We start from the raw sequence: 18,882 nt of genomic DNA on the forward strand, positions 1-18,882 counted from the left end.
AATATTCACAAGAAAAAATCTATAAAATTAATGAAAATATTTTATACATTTTTTATGTGAGTTTTTTATATTTTTTTTTTTCATTTGTTAATTGCATACTTAACTGCAATTTTTTAATAGAATTAGACAAAAATCCTAAATTTAATAAATTTAAAATTTAGAGGACTCAATTGAAAGAAAATAAATTTATAGGATTAAAATGATTTTTAGTCAAACTTGAAGGGTGCAATTTGCATTTTAACCAATAATTTACTTCATTGTCATAATTATCCTTGAATAGTATCTTTAATTTATTTTTTATTTTCTGGTTAGGCCAAATTTTATCACTTTCTAAGGATATATATGGGCCTTTAATATTAATAAACCTTAGCTATTCATAAGTTAAATGTAACTCCTTACAGAAATATATTAGTTTCAATGAGCAATCTGCCTGCCACATGTCATGTGCACATTAATTCTATTGATGGAACAACTCTGTTACTATGTGTAAGGTCTTTTGGTTTCAGATATTTAATGCAACATTGCATTCATCAAGATGTTTGAAATCAAATAATTTTTCAGATGAAAGATGGAATTAAATAATTTGAATCCAATTGGAAAATGTTTCTCTTCTATACGAATCATATAAGATATCCATATCAAATAATGTTGGAACTCAATTGCTATATAGGTGTAACATAGCCCAGCTCATTCTAATTTTTGTATAAATTTTATGTATGTATGGCAATATAGCACTGCTCTTTCTGATATATATATATATATATATATTTTATATGCATAATTTGGGATGTGAAACCAGCTATGATGGCTATATGATAGCCAAATCTTTTCTTGGTCGAATCTCTCTCTCTCTCTCTCTCTCTCATAAGATAAGATGCATTTATGCATGTAGGGCTACATATATATGATTTAGAATTCAACATGAATTATTTTAATGGTATGCAAAAGTCCTACATTGTGGTCAATTGATATTAATTTCCAAATAAACACTGCTGGGTTATCCTTATTACATGTGTAGTTGTCTAGCAGCAAAGAAATAGTTTTTTTTTTTTTTCTTTAATAGTATTTACATGTGTACTTGTCTAGCATCAATGCATCATTGGGTTTACAACGTTATTAGATATTGACTCCATAATTTTTTTTTGTTGTTGATAATTTTGACTCCATAATAGTAAGGCTAAATAGAAACTCTTCTTTTATATTGATATGTATATTTTTTGTTAATTGAGTTATAGCTCATTTGCAATAACCATTATTACAGGTGAAAGAAAAATATTGAGACATTGTACATAATTTCGTAAGAGAACTTAAAATGAGGAATTTCAGAATTGTTGTTTGCAGTTTGATAACTTTGTTGAATGCTGAAGGTAAGTTACTTGTAATAAGTAATAACCTCACCACAAACCATTTTGAATGTGGACATTAATTATCAACTTAAAATAGATAGTATTCTGTCACACCTCAAAGTCGTATTAATATTCTGATTACTGATTTGTGTTTTCTATTCAATCTCTATCACATGAGTTGCCTAACAAATAATCAAGTCAATTTAATCATATATCAGTGACTTGCTTATCTTGATGTACACACTTGGAACTTTCTTCTTACATTTTTTTTTTTTGAGAAAGAAACTTTCTTCTTACATGGTTCCATCACATGCTTCAATAATTTATGCACTTTGTTCTTGGGTCTTGGAAGATGTAGTGGGTTCCTTGCAGGCACTAGAAAGATTTTTGGCTAAATTAAAAACAAAAAGATGGGAAAGTTTAGCTTTTTCTTTTTCAAAATCAAAGTACTATACAAGAACAATAATTATTTTGAAATAGTGAGACATCTGACCTAAAAAGAAAAAGACAGATCAAAGTAGTGGCTGTGGATACGTAGTGAGATGAGGGAATATATATAGTTGAATTCAATTATTTCTGGAAATGGGTCTAGAATATTAAACCACATGTTCAACATGGTGGATCATCCATGCATACCCATTAATTAGAAAAAAACAGATATCCACCAAAAAGTAAAGATGATAGCTCATCACATTGGTCCATGGCCAGCTCAAGCTGTACATAACTCTTTTTTTAAAATATATATTATTGCAATAAAAAAAAGCAACTGATCACTTTGGTCACACTTAGCTGTTCCTGTTCTACTTGATTCTATGAGGTTCATTTCAATGTGACTTTGCCTTAATTACGTAAAGAAATAGAGAGAGAGAGAGAGAGAGAGAGAGAGAGAGAGAGTGTGTGATCAATAATGGTCGTGTACCACGTAGAGGCCAATGACTAGATCACAACACTACCCATATATAAGATCTATAATATCATTTTGTTCTCAGAATCAAGCTTATGAGACAATCAGATATGTGCAGAATAATAAGTCCAAATCCCACCTAAGTGTAAAATCAGGAACTTATAGATAAGGGTAATGTATTACTTAGTTGGAAACAATAATGCATGTACGAATAAGCATGCAGCATGTTAGACGTGATGCTTAGACAAGGAGAGGGAAAGAAAAAAAAGTGCCTAATCCGTGTTTTGTATAGTTGTTGAAGATGAGTACAATGGAAAAGGGCAAAAAAAAAAAAAAAAGGGAGAGAGAAGGAATTATGTGTGCTAAAATTTATGCAGTTCAGATTTTTATTAAATAAAAAATATTTATGTTAGTTGTGTTACACAAATTTGTTATGTTCCAATTGGAAAAATAAAATAAAATAAAATCATATTAATAGTAAACAAAAACATCAAGATCCACCATCTTATAAAAATAATTGGAAACATGTTCGTGAAAAATAAACTCATTCCAATGAGTTTTGGAATGTCACCCAAAATCTTATATTCATGGAAAATTTTATTCAGTCCTAGACCTTCACAAATTCCAATCAAATTTAGTTAATTATATATATATATATATATTTATCGTACTAGTGCTATCATTTTCAATTTAGTATTTGTATTTGTATTTTTTTAATTTTTAATCTATGAGGCTTATTTTTTCATCTTAGATCTATTTATTGACATTAGAAACCTTGACATAATCTGAGACATTTTGCCTAGGTTCCATTTATCATTATTGTTTTTAACTGTTTCAATATGTGAGAGTGAAAGTTTACCCAATTCATACATTGTATATATCACTTATTGGACAAGGGGCCTCAAGAACAGAGGGCCCTCCTATATCCACACCATGGGGACAATTTTGAGTAGTTGGATAATAAGCTAGAGAACAAGCTAATCGGTTTAACTTAGTACACCGGACCCCATGCTACTAGGGCAAACGAGCAAAAACAGAACGAAACACAAGCAAAAAACCAAAACCCTAAACCAGGGCCAATTGCAATATGACAAAACTTCTATAAAGAAATGGGAAACTTCCCAAGGAAACCCATCTAAGAAGATAAAGTCATTTCAATTAAAAATGTCTATTAGATCCATGTTTGTATGAGCCATATATATTATTATATGCTACACAATCTATGTTTCTTTAAATGTATTCATACTCAAATTCTATGTAGCTAACTCTTATTTGGGCACATATTTAATATCAAATATTGGTTTGTGAAAACTTTAAATTGTGACAAAATCATGGGACATCTAACTTATACAATAGAATATAAGGGCATCACAGCAACATATAATATCATTAATTAATAAACTAATAAACGAATACTTGCTTTTTTAGATCAATGCTTTTTAAGTTCCAGCTAGCGTTACCCTTTAATCTTTATCTAATGTTTCATTTATTAATATCTACAAATAACATCACCATTTTTATTGTCTCTTTAATTATTTTATAACATAACATAACATATTATTATTATTTATTTAAGTGTGTAATGTTAAAAAATAATCAAAGTTTCGGTGTTTATTTATTTTAATTTACATCTCTCAAAAGATGCACATGATGGCAACTAGTGAAGCCTTAAATTGTAAGGTTTTTTTGTTTTGTTTTTTTTTTTTTTTTTTTGGGTTTGCTAAGCACCTTAAACTGAAAGTTATAGCTACATGTCAATTAAGTCTTTCTTTCTTTCTTTCTTTTTTTTTTTTTTTTTTTTTTTTTTTTTTCTTTCTCTTTTGAGGAAGTCAGTTAACTCTTAAATCTGTTTTATTTCAGTTTTAACAATCTCATTACTATATTGGTAATGGCTGAGATCCCCCAAGACAACTCTTAAAGTTTAAGTGACCAAAATGACCTTTTGGGTTTATATAAATGTAGCTTGGCAAAGATGGTCTCCATCCAACTCATTGCCTAACTCCTAGAGGCCAAGACCAACACCAAAACCAACACAAAGAATGGCTCACCCTGATGAGTTGGAAACTCTAACCAAGGCCTTCTCAGGTTCATAATCATCCTCTCTTTTGCTCTAAATATATATTAATACTTCAACTTTCTTCTATAATATATATTATATATCTTAATCAAATGTCAAGTGTATTTTCTTTTCATTTGAGGTGTAATTTAATGGCATACAAACTGGGATTAATCTAATGAATTGATTCTTTTGAATTTTTAGCAATATTTTGATTAACATTTCCAGTTCACAATGTTCACTCTCAAAAACCTTTTCATTCAATTTTTCTTTTTCTTTTTTTCCTTAATTAGGATTCTGCTGCACATATATATACATACATACGTACACAAATTTATATATCTATATATAGATCCTCTTTTTCACTGAATTTACTCAACACTGTACAATTATTTTTTTACTTTATATATGGTTTGTATCAAGTATTTCAAAGTCATTCTTCATTTTCTTCTTTGCTTTGATATTTTCCTTTTTAAAATTATATCCTACATCATTTCCCTTTCTTGTTTTTTTCCTCCCATAAACACAATGTTTTACATGCTGACAAAGCTTTATATCACTAGCTTAATTCCATTTATTATTTTCTTTCTTTCCAGAAATGAATTGCTCCTTAGAGAAGTGATCAGTGGAAAACAATTTCCTAACATTTTGATAATGCTGTTATAATTAATTAACCAGGACATGGAATCCACGAGCAGGCATTAATATCAATATTGGGAAAATGGCAGCCGGAGGAAAAGAAATCCTTCCGGAAAGGAAATCCCAACTTGTTCATAGAGGATGAACGTAACTTTGAGCGCTGGGATGATCAGCATGTTAGACTTCTCAAGCATGAATTCATGCGTTTTAAGGTGAATTTGTTGTTCTTTCTAACATAAAATATGAATTCATTTATTTCAAGAAAAAAAGACAATATTATTAACCAATATTTAATATAAAAAAACCTTTAGGGAATATCTAAACGGGGGATTAATTATATATAACAAGCAAGGAAATCCTTGAATCAATTCATAGTTTCATATATTGAAAATAAAACAAAAATAATGTTTATTAAAATAAGAGAAGTGCTCGGTTTACAACATTTTCATAACATTTTTACAACAAATATTAAATAATAACCAGTAACTTGTTACAAGTTCTAATTTAAATCCACCACTAAAATTATTTTTTTACCTACTAATAATAGTTAATAACAACCTATCACTTAGGATTCATTATGAAAATGTTGTGAAAATATTATTAACATAATATTTCTCTTAAAAATCAACTGACACATTTTAGTGTTTTTAACGAAAAATGTCCAGACCCTCTAGGGTTCAGATCCCCCTCTCCCATTATTACTATCAAATTTATCTCAAAAAAAAATAATAATATTATATATACATAACGGTTTCATCATTTTTTTTCCTTCTAATTCAATAGTTTTTTTTTTATTTTTTTATTTTTATTTTTTTTATTTTGATGAGTTCTAATTCAATAGTTGGCCGGAGGAGGATTTGAACCCTTGATTTCATCGGACTTTACAAATTACCATTAATTAATTATTATTTTTCAAATTTAGTTTGCCTTACTATATATACCAACGCTAGATATATTGCAAAACGTAATGATTAATTAAGGGTAAAAATTGGACTAAAAAGCATAAATTATCCTTTTTTTTTTTAATAAGAAAAAAGTGACATGTGGGATGCCCTTGTATGATTATCAGAATGCTGTTGTGCTTTGGACCATGCATCCATGGGAAAGGGATGCTCGTTTGGTGAAGGAGGCCTTGAAGAAAGGGCCACAATCTTATGGTATCCTCATAGAGATTTCATGCACCAGATCAGCTGACGAACTATTAGGAACAAGGAGAGCCTATCATTCCCTATTTGACCACTCCATTGAGGAAGATGTTGCTTACCACGTCAATGGCAGTGAACGCAAGGTGAGTACTACTAAAAGTCTAGAACCATTATAGCACTATAAACCATTTTGTGTGCCCACAGCCCACTCAAGAGCCCAAAGTTTTATTGGGCTCAATATATTGTCAGTGTAGAAATCTTATATTCCATTCTTTAGACAGATTATTTCACTCCTTATTCATGAGACATCTTGAAAATCTCATTATCGATAGTGCATGTGGAGGTTTGAACCTAAAACCTTTGAATTTATATCATATCTCAGAGCAATGAACCGACCACCTAAACACTCTAGTGGGGTAAATAGTCTTAGTTGAGAGGGAGAAAGAAAGAAGATTTGATAATTGATAATTGAATCCCATCTTGGCATGTTCAATGACAAGCCTAAAACTTAAGACTCGACATTTCACATCTATAGTTGGCTTATAATCATGAATATTTTGATCTCTGAAGATGAGATCAAAAGAATGTTCAAAAATATTTGAGTTATTAGAATATAAAATGGGTTTTAATCTCATTTTCACACAAACACACACAAACCCGGTTCATCCATTTTTGTGGTGCATTGGACTTAATTGAACTTCAAACAAGGGAATGTTAAGATCAAACTTTTAGGCTTTTAAAGTTTGATGCCAACATTAAACCCAAGACTGGAGGCTAGGCTGAAAAATAAACAAAACCCAAGCCCGAACATACCATAGATGAGAAGCCCAATAGGCCTCAAAGTTGCCAACAAATCAAATTTTTTTTTTTTTTTTTTGCTAAACAGTTGCCAACAAATCAAGGTTCATCACAACATCATCAACTGAATTAGTTTGAAGTTTGAACTAGAAGCTTAATTAAAAAAAAGTTTGAACGGGAAGCAAAGCATGATGATATATAATTATATAGAGTTGTGTTAACAGGCACTACAAGATGGCCATTAACAACAACTTTTTTGAAATTTTTTTGACAATTTTTTGTCTTTTTTACAGTCTTATCTCATTTTTTCAATTTTATAAATAACGTTTGGTGTTTGTTAACATTTCTCAATTATATATTATGTGCATATAAATAAGGCAACTAAATATATCTTTTCTTTTATACTTTGAGCAGCTCTTTGTTGCACTTGTAAGCGCCTATAGGTATGAGGGATCAAAGGTTAAGGAAGGTATAGCAAAATCTGAGGCTATGACACTTTCTAATGCCATAAAAGAAGCTGATAACAGGAAGCCCATCGAGGACGATGAGGTGATAAGGATACTATCAACAAGAAGCAAGCCCCATCTCCAAGCAATATATAAGCACTACAATGAGATTTCTGGCAAGAACATTGATGAGGTATGAGATAAAAAAGCACCACTGAAGGTAACATTCAACAGTAATGATCTAATTAAGGGCTTGATTCATAACCATATGCACATACGAAGCTAAAGTATTCAACTCAAAAGAATGCTAATTGAGAATTGGTAATTTTGTCTTTATCATGTAGCACAACATTTTAAGTACCATAAATTCTCAACTCTAACAATAAATGTAGCTACCCCAAATTTTTCAACCATTAATGTGATTTGTTGTTATTGGTACATAATTTAATTGAGAAAAGTGTGCCAATAGTGAGTCAATATGAAACTGATGCTCCAATTACAAATTATCGTCTTAACAAATTTTGATAAATTGTCTCCAACTTCTCATTTTCAACCATAATTTTTGTGTAGGAACTTGATATTGATTTGAGGCTAAAGGAAACAGTGCAATGTCTATGCAGTCCTCAAAAATATTTCATCAAGGTAACATGAAACCCACAATCATATTTCATGGATATTCAATAAGAAAATTTTCTCATTATTACTTCTACTAATCTTTGTGCATCATATTGTTTTCTTAAAAGGTCTTGGACACAGCATTGACAAAGGATACTGATAAGAATATCAAAAAAGCACTTACTCGAGTAATTGTAACCCGAGCTGACACAGATATGAAGGAGATCAAACAAGAGTACAATAACCAATTTGGGGTTCCTCTGTCCAAGAAAATTGAAGATACAACCAATGGGAACTATAAGGATTTCTTGCTCACTTTAATTGCAAGAGGTGGCTAAAACAAAATATGGGAATTAAATTTGGTTAAAAACATTGGGTTATTTATATGTCCTTTTTTTTCTAGTTGATTGTTGATCTTTTCTTTCTGCGGCAAGTACTCTTGTGCCTGAGTGAGAATTGTGTTATCATAAAGAAACAATTTAATAAATCAAACATTGTTACCTTTTTTTTTTTACCCGCCATATAATAATTTTCAGTTGTATTTATAGTTTATTATCCATTTTGACGTATGCATAAGTCTGCTAAAAATTCTTAAATATTGTGCCAAAATAAAATATGAAATTTTATAGTACTTCTACATAGGGAGATTTTTCACTAGCCAAGTAGCCAGTAGCCAACCAAAATTAACTTTTTTGAGAATCCTTTGAAAGATTATCGTAATCCAATTTTAGGTTGTCATATGTATACAGAGTAATTATTCCATGCTCTACTCTTCCTCTCACATAATAGTAAATCTTATTAATTAAATTTACAAAAGTTCAAATTTGGTAAAGACGGGTGTAAAACTTATATTTTACATTATCCAATAAGTGATTGCCACATCAGCATTTTACTTAAGATTCATTACATCTAACTACACTTAATAATATCTCAATAAACTCTCAATTTGGTTGGATTTATATATGAGAATTAAAATTGATTGGGTGTAGTTGTGTTTATTCTTAAATATGTGATAAGATGATGTGATATGTTGAGATTGAAAGGGTAAAAGATGGATTTTACATCACATCCTTACAGAATTTAATCTCAATTTACAATTCACTATCCCATGTGTTGCATTAGATAGTTAAATAATAATTATACATACATACATACATACATACATATATATATATATATATATAACAAATTTTCTTGAATGTATAATCAACCTCATACAATTCATTTAAAAGTAATAACGTTAAAACAAATAAGTAATTTCCCAAAAAATTACATTTATATATTCATAATTTTTATGTTTAGAAAGACTTTCACTTAAATTTAGTCAGACTAAAATGGACCAAAATGTTACATTAATGTGACTCAACAAAAGTGTAGCAATAATAAATATAATACTTAAGATTTTAGATATTATGAGTTTGAGATCTATATATTTTTTAATAAATTTGGATTTAGAATAGGTACTTTTAACTCAAACCTGTCTAACCCATTATGTAAGTACACAAAAATGGACTGAGTGCACTGAATGGATCAAAGTGGACCAAAATAGACCGAATTGAACCAAATAGACCGAATAGAACCGAACCGACCAGAGTGGAAAAAAATTAGGACCGAATAGGACCAAAGTGGATAGAATGGATTGAAGTGGACCGAATAGAAATAGGACCAGATTGGACCGAATAGAACTGATGTGGACCGAATGTCAAATTTGACCAAAGTGGACTAAATAGACCAAAGTAGAAAGAATGGACCGAGGTGGACTAGCTAGGACCGAGTACACCATATAGGACCAAATTGGACCGAATAAGACCGAATGGAACCAATGTGGATTGAATAAGACCAATATGGACCGAATAGACCATAGTGAACTGAATGGATCGAACTAGACTGAATAGAAGCAAATTGGACCGAAAAGGAATAAATTGGACCGAATAAGACCGAATGGACTAGATAGAACCAATATGGACCAAATAGAACCAAAGTAAATCGAATAAGACTAAATGGAACAAACAGAACCAATGTGAGCCGAATAAGATCAAAATGGACAGAATAGAACCCAAGTGGACTGAATAGAATTGAAGTGGATAAAATAAGACCAATTTGGACCGAATAAGAAAAAAGTGGATTGAATAAGCCAAATGGGACGGAATTAACCAAAGAAAAAGAGGTGTAACCAAAAAAAAAAGGGAATTAAATTTGGTCTTTAGTGGAATGATAAAAAAAACATTGGGTTTATATATCTATTTTTTCCTAGTTGATTATTGATCCTTTCGTTTTGCGACAAGTACTCTTGTGTTCATGGTTGTCAAAATCGTGATCTAGATTATAGGATTGCACGATTTTACGATCTTACCTCACCAAAACGTTTAGAATCACACTAGGATCGTAAAAATGGTAAGATCGTATGTAGGATCGTCTAGGATCGTAAGATCATATGGGATCTTACCGATTCTACCAATCCTACCAAAACATCAGTTTTTGTTTTTTATTTATTTATTTATTTTTTTTTATGGATAAATATTTGGTTTTGATGAAACTTTAAGGGTTTTTATTTTTCTATGTTGTGATGGTATGACTTTTTATTTTTATTTTTTATAAAATTATGTTAACCTAAGCAAATGTTTTCTAGTTTTTAGTTCACTTGTAATAAAAATGAAGGAATGTTTCATCATTTCTAAATGAAGAATTTATATTGGATTTACTACATTTTAAGTTATAATATTGTTAAATTTGTTTGATCAATATACTAATTTGTGTTATAATATTACTAAAATATTGTTTTTCTTATATATAATTTTATTAGTATGCTTGTATTTGTATATTGATTGATTGATTTTTTTTTTTAGCACGCTCTGTAATTGTTGCTGAGCAGTGTAACTTGAATAGTTGAGTGTAAAGTTGTATCTTGATCTCTAGTATACAAATATACAATGTCGACATAGATGATAAAATGGTTAATGATGATTAGGACGGTAGTCATAAGAACCCTATAATGAGAATAATTAAATGTTCACTTCATCTTAATATTAATTTTATTTTTGGATTTCATATTTTAGTTAGCTAGTTTCCATTTGATAACTTATTTTGGATTTTAAACTCGGAACTTAGAACTAGGAAAATATTTTCATATTATTGATAAATATTTTGGTATTTGATTGCTAATTAAATATTTATTGAACTTTTTAGATATATTGGGTCAAAACGTAAATATATTTGTTTCGTTAGTATAGACGTAACGATGTAAGACATGCAAATTACATAATATAATGCAAAAATTTTTTTAATGGATAAATTTACAATTTACGTGATTATTCAACATATAAAGTCATTATCAATGTGTTTTTTGCTTTAAATATGAAAATATGTAGGATCTTATGATCTACGATCCGATCCTACGATTCACGATTCCACCTACCTCTCATGATCTTACATAAGATTCGAATTTTGACAACCTTACCTGTGTTCCATTTTGTTACCTGCCATATAATAATTTCTAATTGTATTTAGTTTAGTTAATTATCCATTTTGATAAATGCATTAGCCTATCAGAAATTCTTAAATATCGTGCCAAAATAAAATAAGGAAGTTTGTAATGCTTCTACATAGAAATCATTTTCACTGTTCATCAAAAAAAAAAAAAAAAAGAAAGAAAACATTTTCACTAGCTAACCAAAATTAGATCTTTTAAGAATCCTTGCAAGATTATCTTAATCCAATCATAGGTTGCCATATGTCTGAGAGCACACTAAATTCATGTTCCCCTTCTCACATAATAGTGTACATCATTAATTAAATTCATTGTGAGATTCGCTATTCATATGAGAGGAAAAAATATACATTTATGGTCCATTTGAGATCTACTTATTTTGCTAGAGTTGAAAACTTTTTGTTGAAAGTACTGTAGATAAAGGTAAAAATTAGCTGAAATAGTCTAATGGGATTTATGAATAGTATCAAAAAATACAATGGGACCCATAAATAATACAAAAAATAAGCTAAATAGTAAAATAAGTAGCAAAAATAATTTTTGCTAAACGCATGCTTATTATGTTCTCGAAGCACTAAATAATTACACTATGTACCCAAAAAAAAAAAAAAAAAAATCCAAGATGTAAATTTATGAATGGTGGGGTACTTGGGATAGCTTTTGTGAATGAGTTTTGCTCTCAGTCACACCTACTCAAGAATTAAAAATATCTTAGGTATTTGTCCCTAATTGATTGAATCACACAATCAAAATCGACTGTGACCCTTCGGGTCAGACTAGGTTGGTTGGGTGGATCAAGTTATGTGAGTTAAAAATTTTGGGTTGCTTGGCAAAAGGATGTATCCTTGGAGTTCCTTAATGAAATCTCATACTTTACCCAAAGAAAAATTTACATTCTTTTTCACCACTTTAATTGATGCATAATAAAATGTAGTATAAATGATGGATCAATATGAAAGTAATATTACTTCAATCATAACTTTTTTCTTTAACAAGTTATAAAAAATTTTGTAACCCTAACATCACTAATTAAGAATTAGTTAGTACTAAAAATGTGGAAAGTGTTTAACATTGTGATTACATCTATTTAAATATCACTTATTGCTGAAAATTGAAAATACTAAAATAAAATAATTTTTAAATATATGAATAGTGCTGTGAAACCCAAATTTATATTAAAATCTATATTTGGATGACTTTTGTAGGTCCGTAAACAATATCGTGAGACCCATATTTTTTTAACAAAACGCACAAACGCAGACGTGTTGAAATTTTAGTGCAATCCAAACACTCACTTTATTAGTTTTTCTAAAAAGCTTGAAACACACATATTTTCATCAACTACTCGTAAAATTCAAAACCCCTTAAAACCCGAACCCACCCCGAGTCCGACCCATCCCATAATTCAAATTTGTCTCTTCCTTCTTTCCTTCTGTTATCTCTCATCTGTCGTCTGTCACTGTCTCCTCTCTGCCGTCGCCGCCGGTTGTCTCAGCCTCCGAATCTCAGGTAAGCATTGGATATGAATCTCATATATTCATTCTCTCTCTCTCTCTCTTCCTTAACATGAATCTAGGATATGTTGATTTCACTTGCTTGTTAAAGAATGAAACTTTAAACCTGTTCAATGAAAACTAAAGCAAAAACATTATGTGGGTCTGAAAATTTATGGTGTATTTTACTTTCCCCAGTTGCCTAGTTGATATGTTCTGTACTGATATGCCCATATGCCATTTTTCTTTTTTTGATATTATTTTATGGAGAAAGAGTAAATCTTTTGAGAATTTCCAATTGGGTTTGATTTTTTTCCTTTGAATATTCTAATTAGACATAGTCATTTTTTGTAGCTCACTAGGATTAGTGTAGGACTACACTTCTTGTTTCTACTGCACAAAGAATTTTATTATGAATTTTTTTCTTACAGTGTTTTGAAGTTGTGTTACTTGTGATCAACAATGAAACAGCAGTTTTTCATTGTCTTTGGACAATGAACGGTTTTGAGAAACGATTCAACATTGTTTTTAGAGGTATCATTGTGGTGTGTTGTGTTAAAACAATGGTTAGATGATTTTAAATTCAAAATTTTCTAATAGATCAAGCTTTTGGTACCATCAGTAATTTATTATGTTGATTTAGATTTTCCGTCTCTACTATAGTAAAGGTATTATACTAAATTTTAAAAGATTTTTCCATATATTTTGTTTAAAAAGGGTCACAAGTTCGAAGAAAAGGAGGAGGGCTGATGGCCAGTGTAAAAGTTAGTCACTTTTTTTTTTATGAATGATTGCTGTGAGTGAAGTGATGTGATTATGGATCAAAAGTTTATGTGTAATTACCAAATTATGCTTGATATTGAACATATTGATTGGTGATTAGATAATGACTTACACAAGCATTAAAACAGTGATCTTCCTTGACAGGTCTCAAGTTACTTTTGAGTCAGTTGTGAAAATCAAAATATTAAGGGGTTTCCATAACCAAAAGAGAAGGAAAGGTGGGGAAAAGTGGCAACTACAAAAAGAAAGTAAGGAACATGAAATGGCTCCAGAGTCCGGTCTTGGTTCTTCCATCATTGTTTGCACTTTGCAGCTTTCAAATGAAAAAACCAACCTAGCAAATCTTTCACTTCCAAATGGCGACTCAACGGCTGCTTTTCCAAAAACCCTTTCTCAGAGTCAGAACCTTCACAGCCTACACAAGACCTTCATTCCATGCACAAGCTTATTCTCACAGTCCTTTCTCCCTCTCTTCTCCTCCAAAGCCTGACTCCAACCATGACCTTAGAACCCTCCAAAACCAGGAAGAACCAACTTCATCAACTCCTTCTGTATCAGATTCTTTCTTGGTGGAAAAGATTCTTTTCAGCTTAAAGCAAGGTAATCCCAGTCCTTTGTGTAACTATCTCTTTCGGTTAAACCCTTTAGTTGTAGTTGAAGTTCTTTGTCGCTGCCGTGAAAATTTGCAACTGGGTCAGAAATTTGTTGACTTAATTGTGTTAAATTGTCCAAACTTTAAACATTCATCACAATCTTTGAGTGCAATGGTTCATGTTTTGGTGCGTAGCCGGAGGCTATCAGATGCACAATTGTTGATTCTTAGAATGGTTAGGAAGAGCGGAGTATCAAGGGGTGAGATTGTTGAGTCTTTGGTTTCGATGTGTGATAATTTGGAGTGGAGTTCATTAGTTTTTGATTTGTTAATTAGGACTTATGTGCAAGCTAGGAAGTTAAGAGAAGGGTCTGAGGCATTTCGTGTGTTGAGAAGTAAAGGATTTTGTGTTTCTATCAATGCTTGTAATAGTCTTCTTGGTGGGCTTGTGAAGGTGGGGTGGGTTCATTTGGCATGGGACGTGTATGGGGAAGTTGTTACAAGTGGGATTGATTTGAATGTTTATACACTCAATATTATGGTTAATGCATTGTGTAAAGACCAAAAAATTGATAATGTGAAGATCTTCTTATTGAAAATGGAAGAAAAGGGGGTTTTTCCAGATATTGTAACTTATAATACATTAATCAATGCATATTGTCGTGAAGGGCTATTAGATGAAGCTTTTGAAGTAATGAACTCAATGCCAGGAAAGGGCTTGAAACCAGGCCTTGTCACTTACAATGCTATCATAAATGGTTTATGTAAGAAGGGAAAGTATGCCAGAGCAAAGGAAGTATTGGATGAGTTGTTGTGGAATGGTTTGAGTCCTGATACTACTACTTACAACACACTACTCGTTGAGAGTTGTAGGAAGGATAATATTTTGGAAGCTGAAGCGATTTTTAATGAAATGTTGCATCGTGGTGTTATTCCTGATTTAGTTAGCTTTAGTTCACTTATTGGGGTTTTCATGAGGAATGGGCATCTTGATCAAGCATTAGTGCATTTTAGAAATATGAAGAAAGCTGGCTTGGTTCCGGATAATGTGATTTATACTATTCTTATAGATGGGTATTGTAGAAATGGCATTATGTTAGAGGCTTTGAAGATGCGGGATGAAATGCTAGAGCGGGGTTGTGTTATGGATGTGGTTACATACAACACCATTTTGAATGGGTTGTGCAGGGAGAAGATGCTTGCTGATGCAGATCAGTTCTTCAATGAGATGTTGGAAAGAGGTGTATTTCCTGATTTCTACACTTTCACCACTCTCATTCATGGGTATTGTAAGGATGGGAATATGAATAGAGCACTTAACTTATTTGAGACTATGACTCAAAGGAATCTGAAACCTGACATAGTGACATACAATACATTAATTGATGGATTTTGCAAAGTGGGTGAAATGGAGAAAGCTAAGGAGTTATGGGTTGATATGAGCTCTAGAGGGATTACTCCCAATCACATTTCGTATGGGATTGTCATTAATGGATTTTGTAGCATGGGCCATGTATCTGAGGCATTCGGCTTCTGGGATGAGATGGTTGAAAAAGGTATCAAACCCTCCCTGGTGACTTGCAACACTGTAATAAAGGGCTTTTGCCGGTCAGGTAATGCATTAAAGGCAGATGAGTTCTTGAGAAAAATGTTGTCAAAAGGAATTGTTCCTGATAGCATTACATATAATACTCTAATTAATGGCTATGTAAGAGAAGAGAATATGGACAAAGCTTTTGTTTTACTTAACAAGATGGAGAAACAAGGGCTGTTTCCTGATGTTATTACATATAATGTAATTTTGAATGGGTTTTGTCGACAAGGTAGAATGAAAGAGGCAGAACTGATATTGCAGAAGATGATTGAGAAAGGGGTAAACCCTGATAGATTCACATACACCTCATTGATAAATGGACATGTGAGCCAGGACAACCTGAAGGAGGCATTTCGGTTCCACGATGAAATGCTACAAAGAGGATTTGTGCCTGATGATAAATTCTAACTGTATCATATCATACTGAGTTCATTTGGCTGCATGCCAGTTAGATACTGAAGGTGGGATGAGTTCTGTTTACATTCTTCATTCTTGCATTATTGTGAAGCCTTTTGGCTATATATCTCTTTTGTTTATGTATTGAATATTGATCAAGGAGTCTTTGCAGGGGGTAAGAAAGCTTAATTGGAATCCTTGGACATAAGCATCATGTAATTGCTTATGATGAAGGTGAGGTTACTCATGTCTTGGATAAGCCTTATGATTGTTTTAGAGATGAATATTTGAAATATTGAATATTTACACATTTAGTTTGTCCTACAGGGGGACTTTGGATAAAAGAATGGTGGACTAGAGAATTCAATCACATTGACTTGCTCTCAGAAATGAAGAGTTGACAATCATGCATTTGTAGAGGTATGAATTTTTGTCATTGTTGCCAAATATTAGATTACAGTCTTTGTCCCTTCCAATGTTTATTTATCTGATGCAAGTGATTTTGCATGGGCTCACAGTTTCAGTTTCGTAATTGTTATTGCTATATTTATCTATGCAAGAAGTAAGTTTTTTGTTTTATATATATGTCAGGGTCTGGTTCCATGTCAACTGTGCAGTACCAACTTGCGAGGGGAATGTCGATCAGAAATTTGCCTTGATGCATGAGATGATGGTAACATGCAATAATTATGATCTAACTAAGGGCTTGTTTCATGACCATGTGCACACATGAAAAGTTTCAAGAAAGCCTAAAGTATTCAACTAAAATGGATACTGATTGAGACTTGACAATATTTTCTAGATTCTGTAGCTCAACAATTTTAGTTGAAAATTTTGAGCTTTATCAAATATCTTTTATAGTAGTCCCTTGTCCATAGAGGCAGGTGCTGAGGTGCACATATGCTCACACAAGCCATTTTTTATATTCAATTATTGAAAGTAATGTCAGTGTTTTAGCACTCATTTTAATTTGCTACCAATATTTTTGTTTAGCATCTTGATGTTGAATTGTGGTAAAGAGAGACAGTGCAATGTCTATGCAGTCCTCGAAAATTATTTCTGCAGGGTATGAAGCCACAACCAGATAACAAGGATATCAAATTTGAAATTTATTTTATTTTATTTTTTAGTTCTAATTTTTATATCAATTTTATTTTCCTTAAAAGGTGTCGGACACAGTGTTGAGGAAGAATGCAGATAAGAATAGCAAAAATCACCGATTCGATTGATCAGAATCTGAGCAGACATAGATATGAAGGAGATTAAAACAGGAATACAATAGCCAATTTGGGGTTCCTCTATCCAAGAAAATTGCAAGAGGTTGCTGATAAAAAAGATGGGAATTAGTCAATCTTTAATGGTTTGATCAAAAAAATTATCACGCTATCAATATGTCTGATTTTCATAAAACCAAATGGTATTATTTGCATCAACCTTCTTTAGCCTTATAATTGGATGATATGAACATTTATGATTTTTTTTTTCTTTGCTTACATGTCTGATTTCGTAAAAACAAATGGTATTATTTGCATCAACCTTCTTTGCTCTAGTAATTCGATGATATGAACATTTATGAATTTTATTATTGCTTTGGAATGTGAATGAAAAATAAATAAATAAAACTCTAAAACCATTTAGAGTTTAGTATTCAAGGATGATTTGTAAACATTATCTATTTCAACGGTTTACGGCCTTTCCCACCTTCCTCTTCTTCTTTTTTGAAATGCCATTAGACAATTATTTTCCTTATGAAATTTTATTATGACGGCTTGGTTTGGATGTGGAGATGGTGAAGGAAAGGTCAAAAATTACTATAGTAATAAAGATGAAACCTTATGGTTTAAGCAATTTCAAACATCTGTTTCATCAAAAGCATTTACTTTAGTTTAGTGCTGTGATCAAGAAGGTGACATTATAACCAGGTGGAATTAAGGTGATTAAAGGTATGTAAGGTTATTGGTTGGTTTGTCCATGTTGGAATGGAGTCAATCTCTGCACAGTCCGAAGTGCTTATGGTATATAGCCCTTCAAGTCCTCAAAGAAGGCCAGCAGAACCGGGGCAGAGGAAACAGCTCAGATATCTCAAGAATGTCCAATTTTTGGAAGTCAATTTGGAAGATGCAATGCCCAAGCAAAATTAAACATTTCTTGTGGAGGGCCTGCAAGAATATTCTGCCCACGAATGATTGTTTAGTCAGAAGGAAAGTGGGGACAATGGATGGTTGTGTTTACTGTGGAGAGAAAGAAACATCAGGTCACACTCTTTGGAATTGCAGGGAGGCTGCTGAAGTGTGGAAGGAATCGGGTATCAAGATCCCTCATAGAGTTTCAGCGCAGAGAGACTTCATTGATATTTTGTGGTTGATGAGGGAGTATGCTTTGGATACTGATTGGGAGTTATTTGCGACCACGGCCTGGGGAAACTGGCCAAATCAGTAGCAAGGGAAGCTGCCAACTTTGTGGAAGAGTTTCGTCAAAGCAATGACCCCAACGACACCAATCACAGACCTGGGGGGAAGTTTAGGGAAACTCGGAGTCCCCCGAAACGTGGATGGTTCAAGATCAATACAGATGGTGCCGTGTTCAAA

At 31.8% G+C, this 18,882-nt stretch overlaps 2 protein-coding genes across 5 annotated transcripts; both read left to right on the forward strand.

The window, feature by feature from the left end:
* Window positions 1–4,248: 4,248 nt before the first annotated feature.
* LOC115987092 (annexin D4) lies at window positions 4,249–8,463 on the forward strand. The gene is made up of 6 exons (XM_031110548.1): window positions 4,249–4,335; window positions 4,985–5,157; window positions 6,015–6,233; window positions 7,303–7,527; window positions 7,905–7,976; window positions 8,078–8,463. The coding sequence occupies exons 1-6, from the start codon at window positions 4,290–4,292 to the stop codon at window positions 8,285–8,287; spliced, it is 945 nt and encodes a 314-aa protein (XP_030966408.1). The 5' UTR covers window positions 4,249–4,289; the 3' UTR covers window positions 8,288–8,463.
* A 4,318-nt stretch (window positions 8,464–12,781) lies between these two features.
* Window positions 12,782–17,655, forward strand: LOC115987703 (pentatricopeptide repeat-containing protein At5g01110). Of its 4 annotated transcripts, XM_031111299.1 has the most exons (6): window positions 12,782–12,945; window positions 13,857–16,359; window positions 16,467–16,528; window positions 16,622–16,714; window positions 16,886–17,360; window positions 17,461–17,655. In XM_031111299.1, exon 2 carries the CDS (start codon window positions 14,069–14,071, stop codon window positions 16,304–16,306), a length of 2,238 nt encoding a protein of 745 aa, XP_030967159.1. In that variant the 5' UTR covers window positions 12,782–12,945; window positions 13,857–14,068; the 3' UTR covers window positions 16,307–16,359; window positions 16,467–16,528; window positions 16,622–16,714; window positions 16,886–17,360; window positions 17,461–17,655. The 4 variants fall into 4 exon arrangements, with proteins under 4 accessions (XP_030967159.1, XP_030967160.1, XP_030967161.1 ...); XM_031111300.1 differs by having other exon boundaries at window positions 13,841–16,359; window positions 16,886–17,655; XM_031111301.1 differs by having other exon boundaries at window positions 16,610–16,714; window positions 16,886–17,655.
* The last annotated feature ends 1,227 nt before the right edge of the window (window positions 17,656–18,882 follow it).

This window comes from Quercus lobata, chromosome 4 (assembly GCF_001633185.2).
Source record: "Quercus lobata isolate SW786 chromosome 4, ValleyOak3.0 Primary Assembly, whole genome shotgun sequence".
Lineage (NCBI taxonomy): Eukaryota > Viridiplantae > Streptophyta > Magnoliopsida > Fagales > Fagaceae > Quercus > Quercus lobata.

Excerpts from the sequence above, each read along its gene's own strand:
- LOC115987092 (XM_031110548.1), top strand. The coding sequence starts at position 4,290 with ATGGCTCACCCTGATGAGTTGGAAACTCTAACCAAGGCCTTCTCAG. Across the intron at positions 6,234-7,302 it reads TCAATGGCAGTGAACGCAAG|CTCTTTGTTGCACTTGTAAG; the intron begins GTGAGTACTACT and ends TACTTTGAGCAG. Across the intron at positions 7,977-8,077 it reads CTCAAAAATATTTCATCAAG|GTCTTGGACACAGCATTGAC; the intron begins GTAACATGAAAC and ends TTTTCTTAAAAG.
- LOC115987703 (XM_031111300.1), top strand. The coding sequence starts at position 14,069 with ATGGCGACTCAACGGCTGCTTTTCCAAAAACCCTTTCTCAGAGTCAGA.